This window comes from Eleutherodactylus coqui, chromosome 6 (assembly GCF_035609145.1).
Source record: "Eleutherodactylus coqui strain aEleCoq1 chromosome 6, aEleCoq1.hap1, whole genome shotgun sequence".
Classification (NCBI taxonomy): Eukaryota; Metazoa; Chordata; class Amphibia; order Anura; family Eleutherodactylidae; genus Eleutherodactylus; species Eleutherodactylus coqui.
This window is the reverse complement of record NC_089842.1, coordinates 3,351,227-3,363,914: the sequence shown is the minus strand read 5'-3', so window position 1 is coordinate 3,363,914 and position 12,688 is coordinate 3,351,227. Positions and strand designations below refer to the sequence as shown.

General features: G+C 50.4%; 1 protein-coding gene across 2 annotated transcripts in view; it reads left to right on the top strand.

Annotated features, from left to right (window-relative positions):
- The window catches only part of GRIK4 (glutamate ionotropic receptor kainate type subunit 4), a 299,033-nt gene that overhangs the window by 147,933 nt on the left and 138,412 nt on the right, over nt 1-12,688 (top strand). For both annotated transcript variants that reach the window (XM_066606079.1, XM_066606078.1), the window contains exon 2: nt 7,132-7,265. In XM_066606079.1, coding sequence (XP_066462176.1) covers nt 7,184-7,265 — 82 coding nt within the window. In that variant the 5' untranslated portion in view covers nt 7,132-7,183. The remainder of the gene's footprint in view (nt 1-7,131; nt 7,266-12,688) is intronic.

Genomic DNA, 12,688 nt, shown 5'->3' with positions numbered 1-12,688 from the left:
AGAAGAAAGTCTATTTCCTCAGTAATTCGGATAAGTTCACAAACTCCATAGGGCAGCAATTAAGCGTGTCTCTAAACAGATCCCACCGGACGGGCTCCTCCAGGGGTGGCCCCTCTATTATGTGAGTCCACAGGGACAACCTCCAAACAGCCCCTAGGGCAGAAACTCTGCTTGTGCCCAGGGAGGAGCAGCACACACCCGCTCACTGCAGCGACACAGCAGCCCGCTCCTGGTCCCGGCTAGTGATGCGAAGGGAGAAGAGTGGCCACACCCCCAAGTCCCATCCCAATCTACAGGTGGGCTTCACTAGAGTCCGAAAAGTTCAGCTCAGGCGAGCAATCCCACACACGAGGCCTGGATAGAGATAGAACGCCACGATTCGTTTTGCGCGCGTGTTTTCACGCAGACAAATTGCGGCTGTGGGCATAGGATTGCATTTTCTAATGGCGGACATTCTGCGGGAATTCCCACCCATGTGCAGGGATACAGAGAGAGAGAAGGAGTGAGTGGAAACTCCACTGCAATGTAGAGTGCCTGCCAACGTGATTGCCCTCCGGCAGAGAGCTGGAGAGTTTGAAAGGAGTTTGTGCCGGGACCAGAGCCCTATAGATAACTGGGACTGTAGACTCCTCTGGGCACCTGTGATTTTCTCCCTGTCGCATCACCCTGTGATTTTCTGCACTGTTCTCCTGCTGGTGTGAAGTCTACTTGTCTGGAACTGTACCTACGTTTTTCCAGTAAAGAGGCAGCGCCGACCGTTCCCGGCTTTGCTAGTTAGTCATTCCCTGTGAATGTGGACCCTTTATTCTATCGCCTGGATTCACTGCAGAGGAAGGAAGGTGGCGTCACTCGTGGCAACCAACCGCCAAGTTAGACCACGTATTGGGTTACCCCTTTGCAAAGCCTGCTCTCAGTTAATTGGACAGGTCCTGTGCTACCCTCAGGATGGGAGATGGTAGAGCCCTGTGACAAGCCCTAAACTCTACCCCACTGTCTCCTAGGCTGAGGGCCCGCTCCTCGGACGCTGCTCATGGTGCTATTCTATTCATTTCGATAGGGGTGGAAATACCTGAGTACGAGTGCTTGGCATCTCCGGCAGTCCCATTGAAGATGAATGAATCCGCATCGCACATGATCAACCCCCACTCCATTCTGTCTCCTCCTCACTGCAGGGGGTGCAGGGAGCCCACAGTGGTGAGAAGAGGGGAACACAGGACTCTTGTTCTTGGGATTGGTGGGGGTCTCAGTTGAGACCCCCACTGTTCAGACTTTTATTGTCGGTTCTATAGACAGGTGATAACAGTCACATTTGGGGATCAATAGAAGGCTTATTTCTACATGTTTGGGGCTAGTAGCGGCCCTCTGTCAGGTGGCTGGATGAAAGGTCGGGTAGTGGAGTGAAACGCATTGAAGTAGGTTTTTTATCTAATGTTTGTGCAATATAAGTGCGTTAACAAGTTCATCTTATTTTACATGAAATCACAGATAGTGCCGACCCGCGGCCGGAGTCCCATCTGCTGTTTACCCCTCCTAAGTGTCTTATACAGGAACCAATTCAGGCGGCAGTCACAATATAACCTCCATACCGCCCAATGGGCTGAGTACCTTGCAGCCATAAAGGGAGGCGCTATAGGGTGCTTCGTGCTGTCGGCTTCATGCCAGTCCCGCCCACGAGGAGCCGGCTCTTCTTTCTCTGCATGATGTTTCAGAATTGTCCAAGACACAAAATGCTGTCAGGTTCCAGCAGCAACTCTCTCTGCAAGATGTTTTATGTGCCTCATGGTTATTTCTATTTCCGGACCGGGTCCCTGCCTACACCCGGGTTGTTGGCTCAGCTGTACAACTACGGCATGAGCGCGCTCTTCCAGCACCACAGATGCTATGCCCCCTCTCACAGCCTGGTATTCAGCTGCTGGGCACCAGGGCAAAATCTGTAACAGAGCCCCCAACTATCATGCTTCACTTATAGTGCTAGTCTTCTGATATAGATGAGCTTATACCGCCTGGACACAGTGCAGGGGAGGCCGCCATGACTGTGCTAGGAGGGAGGGCATAGAGGGATCAGTGGCCAATGGTGACAGGGGGGGGGCAAGTGTTTATGATATAAGCCCTGCAGATAGAATGGTTCTTCCCATGTAGGCAGCCAGTTAAGCCCTTTCCCGCCATGTTGTCTGTCTTTTTCTCCACCCGTACCTCCCCTGCCATGGCCATTTTGGCTATCCTTATGCAGACTGTGGTCGGTAGGCGTTAGTTTCCCATAGGGGGCAGTTAGGTGCAGTGGGCAATGAAGTTGTATTGTCTTCGTCATGGCAGCTGGGGGCAGTCTTTGACTTCGGTGGTTAAATTTGGTAGGGAAGGATACATAATGGCTATACAGTCCCCAAATTAATGTGCAGTGGTTTCTTTCTCTGGCTGGATGTTGGGGGCTCCTGTAGGGTGTTATCCTTCTGGAGCTACATGAGGTGGTCACTGATTGCATCTGCAGGTGGTCTTGTTGGTGCCTCCTTCCCAGGTCACGGCTGCAGGTAAGAGTCGTATACAGAGTGCCACCAGAGTCACAGCTCCAAGGACGTCCGCTGGTGTCAAGGTGTTCTCAGTGTTGTATGTTTGTAAGTGTTGGTTATGTACAACTTTAGGTACAATTTCTTAATGTTGGATGGTCATCGCTATCTAAGTAGTTCCTCTATCTTCTTGTAATAAACGGCTGTTGTGGCTCTAGCACCCACTCTTGACCTCCCCGTTTTCTTTGGCTGGATTGGAACCATGTAGAGTGTTGGGAATGGTTGGACAACTCCGACTCAACTTATTCAAGTCAGGGGAAGAGCTGGGATGTACGGCGCCGCCTGCATCCACGGTAGTTACACCCCTGCTGGTTCTCTTCAAGAATGGTCACCCGGAGCCCCTCTGTGATTGACGTTTATGGTTTCTCCACGCTGCCCAGAGCGGCGCCGTCTGCTCTTCTCTGGCACCGCCTGCCTGTTATGCTGCCAGCTTCAAAAAAGGCATTTTAAGTTATATTGTAGATTTTAGCTGCGCATCTGCTCTGGCTGATTACCGGAGGCGAGCGCACTGATCGCCATTCTAAGCCGGTCCATTATCATCTGGAGCCGCTCTGCCAAGGTGCTTTGTCTTCCCGGCTCAGATGAATATGTATCTCGCTATTGTTCCTCCGCTTTATTTTTTATTTTCAAGGCCAAAGCCTATTAAAAGACTATTTCCGGAGTACAGCGAGCTGCGGCGGCGCGCCCGGCGATCGGCACCGGCTTTATTGGAATCTCTTTCGTTGATTTTCACCTCTGCTTTCTGAGAGACGGAGCTTTTTTGATTTTACCTGTCGAAAGGTAATTATTATTAGTTGGAAGCAGATTTTTTCCTGCTTTGTGTCGCCACAGAAGGTTTTTATTCTTTCGTTGATGGAGCCGCTTTTTACGGAATGAGCTGTAGTTTTTACATACATGTTGTTGATCACCTTGTATTCATGTTTTGGGTCAGCAGGGGTAACAATCTCCTCCCCCCCCCCCCTAATTCTGGCATTTTGTCAGTTTTTAAAAGATGTATAAATAAAGTGTTATTTAATGGCTCCTCGATGTCCGGATGTGATGACAACAATTAGGTTTATTTTTACTTTTATGAGTTATAAGAAAAGTTGGAAACGTTTTTTACCTTCTGATACCTTTATATTTTTTACATTTTTTTTTTGGCAGCCCCCGTAGGTGACTTGATCATGTGATCACTGTGTTGCCTATTAAGCCCTGCCAGAGGCCACAGATCGGGCTTGATAAGCAATCATGCATGGCGTCTCTGGGGAGCAGTCACTAGACCCGACGCCCCGCAGGCCAGGAAGAAAGGCTTTACTGCTGGTCTCTACATAATGCTGTCTCCACCGGCTGACTGGCTCTGGGGGGCCGTGCCCTCACACAAGCTCGTTTATTTCTCAGCACACTTGTTTTGACCCCCTTAGCGGAGCGCTCACCTGGCTTTTTCCAAGGCTTTTCTATTTAGGTTGAGCCCCATCTGCATTTTGGGTTTGGTCCAGCCATTTGTGTCTCCCTCTATCACATGCAGTCAGTGCACGCGGGATGCCTGGTGGGCCGCCAAAACACCCCCTCCGTCTGGCTGCTTAGACATTTGGTCAGCTATGACCGCAGCATCTTAATGGTTAATTGTCGTGACCGGAGCCAATTGCCCATGGCTATCAGAAACAGATGGCTATCGGGAGCGGAGGTGACTCCTCATATAACTACACCCTCCGTATTTATGTGAGGCGGTCAGGATGGGGTCCCCTGAGGGAATATTCCGCTATGTAGATGCTGGCCGCACACGCCACCTTAAACTGAACTCGCCACGCCCGGCCGTTACGTACCCCTGGCTTTCCGGATAGCGTTCTACCTTGTGTTGGGATCTCTAATGAATGGGACCCTTCGGCATGAATTGGTGGGATAGGTAATAATCTTTATTTGTATAGCGCCAGTATATTCCGTAACGCTGCCGAGGCTCATGGGAACTCAAACAATACGAAAGTTACAGAAGGTACACGAGTTCCATCTGGTATTCAGTTATTTGGAAACAAAGGGGGTCGAGGGGATCCAGATCGTAATGAATGCCCAATCTCAGGGACCCCCAGCGATCACGAGAACAGTGCACCCCCAATGCCCCAAGGGAATGGAGTCCTGGTGTACAGGGGAGAGCGCCACCATTGGGAGACGGAAGGAAACTGGTGCGTTCGGCCGTCTCCCCTGGAAGTGGATGGATTAGGGGTCATTCACATTCGAGGTGCAGCACTCTCATGGCCACCGGGGACGTGGTCAGGTATGCGGTCGGGTGGGCAGAGTTCTTCCCCCGGGGTTCTTGTCCTGATGCAGATTGCTTCCCACATTTGAAAAGGTGAAATCCTGCAGCATACGTGCGGCTCCACACAAGCGTCTACCGCGCTCGCAGCAGCCTTATTGCGGAGGAACAAGGTTTGAGGAGGGCCAGAGTCAGCGTGCTGCTCGCATCGGCGCACGTTACTGAGCGCAGGCCACACCCTGTCCGCGGGTTTAATGGCTATTTAAGCCTATTAAGGTCCGCTGTGCACGTCTACCTGTGTTTTGCGCAGTCGCACCTTCCACTTGCACATTTTCGCACCAGCCATGGACTTTTATGGTAGAGCAGGACCTATTTTTTTGTGCACGCACCAACAGCGAGCGCAAACACGCTTATTGGAACAAACCCACTGAATTGGTTCTACTCTCAGTGCAGCGCGTGACGAAAAACAAAACCGCTGACCTCCATGGTTTCGGTCTAGCAGGATTCTGGCGCGTTAATACTACGTGTGAGAAAAGACACGGCCGGACCTTCTGCCCGCTTTTATTTTTCTTTGCCCGCGCGCAATAGTGTGGAATTTGAAGCGCTCTGACTGCCTCATGCGCCAATACGCTGCACAGCGGCGAGTGTAGTTGCGCACGCGCCCATCTGAGGAGGCCCTCGTTCGGCTGCAGAGGCTCGCAGATATTTTCTGCCCCGTGTGACTGAAACTTGGTAAAACCTGACCCAGATCTGCAAACCTCATTGCGTGCAGCGAGCCGATCTGTCCTACGGACGAGACTCACGGCAATGGGAAGAGAGAAACACCTGAGCGCCCGCGGCGCCGCCCGCCTGCCAGCCGCCCATCTCTGTTGCAGATGGACATTTGTGCTGACCTGTAACCCTCGCCTTTGTTGTGAAGCTTCTTCAATGGTTCCGTTTCCACTATCAGGATTGTCGCGCGTTAATACCGCGTGCCGGGGGATCGGGCCGCACCCATCATGCTGCCTTTTTTTCAATCTGGTGTAATAGTGCGGAGTATGAATAGTCCAAAAACACCCGGCTCACGGGCCATCCCAAGCGTATCGGCGCCTCTGCGTTTTAGTTCCCTCATAGTCTGAAAAATTGGTGCCAAGTGCAGCAGTTATCAGTCGCGGCGGCCGCAGGGTCTTTTTGGCGCAGTTTGCTGGGCAGGTTAGACGCTTCTCTTCTGTCGGCCACCTCGCCGCTGCCGCATGATACTCGGCGCGCTTTTCAAAAATGTGTTTGATGTGTAAAATGTATAATGAATTTGCCGCATGCACCGGACGCCATTTTTTGCGGCAGTTCTTAGTAAACGCCCCCTTGTCCGCGCTTCTCGCTCAGCAGAAGGTCCATTTTTCTATTAGATCTTTTAATCCAATATGCAAAAAAAGCAACATAAGAAAATGGCGCCGCGCCTTCACTTTGGCAGCTAAAGGGCCCCTCTGCCGAGATGTCTTGTTCATTGCCGATGCGGCTCGCCCCCACTATAAGTCGGTTATCTGAAACTTCCTCCTCAGACGGTCATGTGATCTCAGTTCTGGCCAGCTCAGATCTACTTGGGGTTATGTGTTCATTTACTAGTCAGTTTCTCAGCCTGTGTGATGCTGTTACATGGATCCACCACAGAAACTGCCTAGAGGGGGCACAGACCCTCCTATCACAGTTACTGATGATGATCACACAGGTATAATAGAGGAGGTCACTGCTCATCTTCCTGAGTGTATACTTATGAGTTGTAGATTATTTAGGTGAAATAGAAGGTAATGAAGATTAAGCTGTCCTCCAGCAGGCAGAAATGGTACAGCCTCTAGCTAATCATGGGATAGATGTGAAACTGAAAGCCTCAGCCTCAGCATAGTGCCTGATAAGTATCAGACAGGAAGCTGCACTGCAGGGAAGTGACTTCAATATACAGAGGAGACCACCAGAGTGTGACAGGCCATCAGGTGACAGAAGTGATTAAAAATGTGTTTCCCAGAGTGACCTTTTAATAGAAATCCCTCATTTCCCCTCTGCCGCGCTCGGTCTGGCGGCCCTGGCCGTGCGTTATTGGCCGCAGCACTGATGGGATGCTTTGTGATAGGAGATTTTGAATAAGTTCTATTATTAGTTGAGAATGTAAAAGTTCCCCTCTTGCTCACCCCGTTGGGGGGGGGGGGGGGCGTCGTTGCACACCTCCGTCCCTTCCTCGCCTGACCTCGCCGTTTCTGCTGCCTGGTTGTTTCTGAGGTTTCATTGCTAGAGTATGAGGAATGTTCTTTCCATCTGGGTCATAAATCTGGCGTGCCGCAGTGTTCATCATCCCTCCTTTCTTCTTTGCAGGTATTTATGGAGCGCCCGCATCACCAGAGGGCTTCATGACGATTTGTGTAAAATGCTCCGTGTCTTGGCGCCTCTGGTGCTTCTCTTGCTGTTGCTGATGAAGACCACCGGTAGCCCCCACTCTATCCGAATTGGTAAGTTTGGCCAACGTGTCCCGACGTGATTACTAATAGTGGCAGGTATGTAATATCCCCTCTTCTTGCACTAGGTTTTCCTAAAGGGGTTTCCGGTCTTTACCCCGTTTTCGCTGCGGACCCCTTATTGTGGTTTTCATTTTCTCTTTTTGCTCCCCACTTTCAAAAAATCCTAACTTTCTTATTTTTCCAGCAATGTAGCTGCATTAGGGCTTGTTGTGTGTGGGACACGTTGTATCCGCTTGTTGTGTGTGGGACACGTTGTATCCGCTTGTTGTGTGTGGGACACGTTGTATCCGCTTGTTGTGTGTGGGACACGTTGTATCCGCTTGTTGTGTGTGGGACACGTTGTATCCGCTTGTTGTGTGTGGGACACGTTGTATCCGCTTGTTGTGTGTGGGACACGTTGTATCCGCTTGTTGTTTGTGGGACACGTTGTATCCGCTTGTTGTGTGTGGGACACGTTGTATCCGCTTGTTGTGTGTGGGACACGTTGTATCCGCTTGTTGTGTGTGGGACACGTTGTATCCGCTTGTTGTGTGTGGGACACGTTGTATCCGCTTGTTGTGTGTGGGACACGTTGTATCCGCTTGTTGTGTGTGGGACACGTTGTATCCGCTTGTTGTGTGTGGGACACGTTGTATCCGCTTGTTGTGTGTGGGACACGTTGTATCCGCTTGTTGTGTGTGGGACACGTTGTATCCGCTTGTTGTGTGTGGGACACGTTGTATCCGCTTGTTGTGTGTGGGACACGTTGTATCCGCTTGTTGTGTGTGGGACACGTTGTATCCGCTTGTTGTGTGTGGGACACGTTGTATCCGCTTGTTGTGTGTGGGACACGTTGTATCCGCTTGTTGTGTGTGGGATATGCTGTATTTGCTTGTTGTTTGTGGGACACGTTGTATCCGCTTGTTGTTTGTGGGACACGTTGTATCCGCTTGTTGTTTGTGGGACACGTTGTATCCGCTTGTTGTGTGTGGGACACGTTGTATCCGCTTGTTGTGTGTGGGACACGTTGTATCCGCTTGTTGTGTGTGGGACACGTTGTATCCGCTTGTTGTGTGTGGGACACGTTGTATCCGCTTGTTGTGTGTGGGACACGTTGTATCCGCTTGTTGTGTGTGGGACACGTTGTATCCGCTTGTTGTGTGTGGGACACGTTGTATCCGCTTGTTGTGTGTGGGACACGTTGTATCCGCTTGTTGTTTGTGGGACACGTTGTATCCGCTTGTTGTTTGTGGGACACGTTGTATCCGCTTGTTGTGTGTGGGACACGTTGTATCCGCTTGTTGTGTGTGGGACACGTTGTATCCGCTTGTTGTGTGTGGGACACGTTGTATCCGCTTGTTGTGTGTGGGACACGTTGTATCCGCTTGTTGTGTGTGGGACACGTTGTATCCGCTTGTTGTGTGTGGGACACGTTGTATACGCTTGTTGTGTGTGGGACACGTTGTATCCGCTTGTTGTGTGTGGGACACGTTGTATCCGCTTGTTGTGTGTGGGACACGTTGTATCCGCTTGTTGTGTGTGGGACACGTTGTATCCGCTTGTTGTTTGTGGGACACGTTGTATCCGCTTGTTGTTTGTGGGACACGTTGTATCCGCTTGTTGTGTGTGGGACACGTTGTATCCGCTTGTTGTGTGTGGGACACGTTGTATCCGCTTGTTGTGTGTGGGACACGTTGTATCCGCTTGTTGTGTGTGGGACACGTTGTATCCGCTTGTTGTGTGTGGGACACGTTGTATCCGCTTGTTGTGTGTGGGATATGTTGTATCTGCTTGTTGTTTGTGGGACACGTTGTATCTGCTTGTTGTTTGTGGGACACGTTGTATCCGCTTGTTGTGTGTGGGACACGTTGTATCCGCTTGTTGTGTGTGGGACACGTTGTATCCGCTTGTTGTGTGTGGGACACGTTGTATCCGCTTGTTGTGTGTGGGACACGTTGTATCCGCTTGTTGTGTGTGGGACACGTTGTATCCGCTTGTTGTGTGTGGGACACGTTGTATCCGCTTGTTGTGTGTGGGACACGTTGTATCCGCTTGTTGTGTGTGGGATATGTTGTATCTGCTTGTTGTTTGTGGGACACGTTGTATCTGCTTGTTGTTTGTGGGACACGTTGTATCCGCTTGTTGTGTGTGGGACACGTTGTATCCGCTTGTTGTGTGTGGGACACGTATCCGCTTGTGGTTTGTGGGACACGTTGTATCCGCTTGTTGTGTGTGGGACACGTTGTATCCGCTTGTTGTGTGTGGGACACGTTGTATCCGCTTGATGTGTGTGGGACACGTTGTATCCGCTTGTTGTGTGTGGGACACGTTGTATCCGCTTGTTGTGTGTGGGACACGTTGTATCCGCTTGTTGTGTGTGAGACACGTTGTATCCGCTTGTTGTGTGTGAGACACGTTGTATCCGCTTGTTGTGTGTGGGACACGTTGTATCCGCTTGTTGTTTGTGGGACACGTTGTATCCGCAGTGGCGCCATTTACGGTAATGTATTGGAAAACTTTTAAAAATGTCTAAGTGGGATGAAAGAGAAAGGAAAATGCAATTGCGCCAAATTTTGTGGGATTCACGGTAGAGTAAATGACGAGTTATCTTTATTCTGCGCGTCGGTACTATTATGATGATTCCAATTAATATCCTTTTTTATGTATTATACTTAAAATAATTTAAATAAAATACCTTTAAAAATACTTTCTGTCGCCATTTTTTGCCCGCCATAACTTACACTTTTCCGTCGATGCAGATGTGCGAGGGCTCGTCTTTAGGAGGTGGCCTGTAGTTTTTATTTGCACCATTTTGGGCTATATATAGCTTTTTGATAGGTTTTTATTCCTGACCCAAGATCTAAAGAGCACTTCTGGTATTGCGCATTTTTCTCTGACGGCGTTCCCCATGTGGAATTAATGATGTGATTTTTTTTTCTTATGATTTGGGTTTTTGAAAAAGCAGCAATATCAATTTTTATATTTTAACTTGTGATTGTTTGATTGTTAAAACAGTATTTTCACAAGCATTCTATTAAGCCCTGCAATAGGCATGTCTTAACCCTTTGCAATCCAATTTTGGATTCAGGGTTTCCTAGGGGGTTTTCTCTTGCTACCTTTATACAATAGCACCATCTGCTGGCTAGAGCCAGTACTGTGGTATGAGACATGCTAGAGAGGCCCCCAACAACATAGCGGCCAGTAATATACAGTAAGAATACCTTGCCGGACGTCTTCTGACATTGGAGCTGTACAGCCTTCAATCAGAATGTCTTTAGATGTCAGACAGTGGATTGGAAGGGGTTAATAGGCAATCATTGATAGCCGTCCAGAGGACCTATACAAGGCTGCCATGACACCCAAGCAGCACCTCCCACTCTCATCATGAGGGGACTGTTTGGGGCATTTCAATCCCATTCAGGATGTTTAAATGTTGCTGTCAAAATTCACAACAGAATTTAAATGGTTAACAGCTGGGTTCAGAATTATCTCTGTTGTGGCCGGGTGTCCGCTGTTGTAGTAGGGTGTCAACTGTTATGGGCAGGTATCGGCTGTTGTGGGTGGATGACAACTGTTGTGGCCAGCTGTTGGCTGTTGTAGGGGGGTGTCGGCTGTTGTGGGGGGGTGTCGCCTGTTGTGGGGGGGTGTCGGCTGTTGTGGGGGGGGGGGGTGTCGGCTGTTGTGGGGGGGGTGTCGGCTGTTGTGGGGGGGTGTCGGCTGTTGTGGGGGGGTGTCGGCTGTTGTGGGCAGGTATCGGCTGTTGTGGGGGGATGACAACTGTTGTGGGGGGGTGTCGGCTGTTGTGGGGGGTGTCGGCTGTTGTGGGCGGGTGTCGGCTGTTGTGGGCGGGTGTCGGCTGTTGTGGGTGGGTGTCCGCTGTTGTGGGCGGGTGTCGGCTGTTGTGGGCGGGTGTCCGCTGTTGTGGGCGGGTGTCAACTGTTGTGGGCAGGTATCGGCTGTTGTGGGTGGATGACAACTGTTGTGGCCGGGTGTCGGCTGTTGTGGGCGGGTGTCCTTTGTTGTGGGTGGGTGTCCGCTGTTGTAGTAGGGTGTCAACTGTTGTGGGCAGGTACTGGCTGTTGTTGTCGGGTGTCGGCTGTTGTGGGCAGGTATCGGCTGTTGTGGGTGGATGACAACTGTTGTGGCCGGCTGTCGGCTGTTGTGGGCGGGTGTCAACTGTTGTGGGCAGGTATCGGCTGTTGTGGGTGGATGACAACTGTTGTGGCCGGCTGTTGGCTGTTGTGGGGGGGGTGTCGGCTGTTGTGGCCGGCTGTTGGCTGTTGTGGGGGGGTGTCGGCTGTTGTGGGCGGGTGTCAACTGTTGTGGGCGGGTGTCAACTGTTGTGGGCGGGTGTCCTTTGTTGTGGGTGGGTGTCCTTTGTTGTGGGCGGGTGTCGGACACCAATGCAGTCCTTTAGTATTCCTGCTCGCAGCATGCAGCACAAAGAATAAGACATAATTCCTGCTGAGCTTGTTGGCCTCATCTGCCAAGTATCTGCATGTACGGTATGAAGGACATTCCTGTATTGTGCGTCCGGGCAGAAGACCCCTCTAACTGATAATCATCCAATGGATGACAGTGATCATGTAAAGTTAAAAAAAAAAGTGTAAAAAAGTTTTTAAAAAAAAGTTAAAAAAGTTTTTAAAAGTTTTAAAAAAGTTTAAAAAGCGTACGTTTCATTTCCCCTCACGGATCATATCCATAAGGGAGGATGAAAGTACGTACATAAGGCCCCCAGATTTATCCGCGGACCTTACCCCAGCTTCTGCGCACACGCCCGTCGCCAAAGTGGCGGACGCATGTGCAAAAGCTGCGGATTGCCAGGATAATTGAAATTCTCCCTGCTCCTGGCTTCAAAACGTAGCCAAGAGCCTGGAGATTTCACGGCTACATACAATGGATAATGGCGATCACGTAAAGGTTTTAAAAAAAATTGAAGTTTCATCTCCCCTCACTGATGCGATCGATGAGAGGAGATGAAACTTTTTACCGGAGGCTTGCGTATTTGAACCCCGACGCGATCCTCCTCCGTGAATTTACCCGGATTCTGCATATGTGACCGCCGGCAAAATTCCGGACACATGTGCAGGAGTCGGGGAGCCCAGGAAACTTAAAATCCCCTTGCTCTCGGCGACCAACGGTCGCCGAGAGCCTGGAGAAGTGATGGGTGGCCTCGTTGAGCGGTCCCTGGTCACGTAATAAAAAAGTAGCGCTCTAACATAGGTCGGTCTCACATAACCGGATAGGAATTACGGATTCCGCATGCGTCTGATCCACAGTATTACGCAGATCAATCGCATTGGATTACACAATTCCGCTCACATTAGCAGGTCGGAATTGTGTAATCCACTCGCAGAAAACAGAACGCAGCAGGTTCTATTTTACTGGGGATATCCGCAGCATAGAGCTCATTGTGCTCCATGGCCGTGGATATA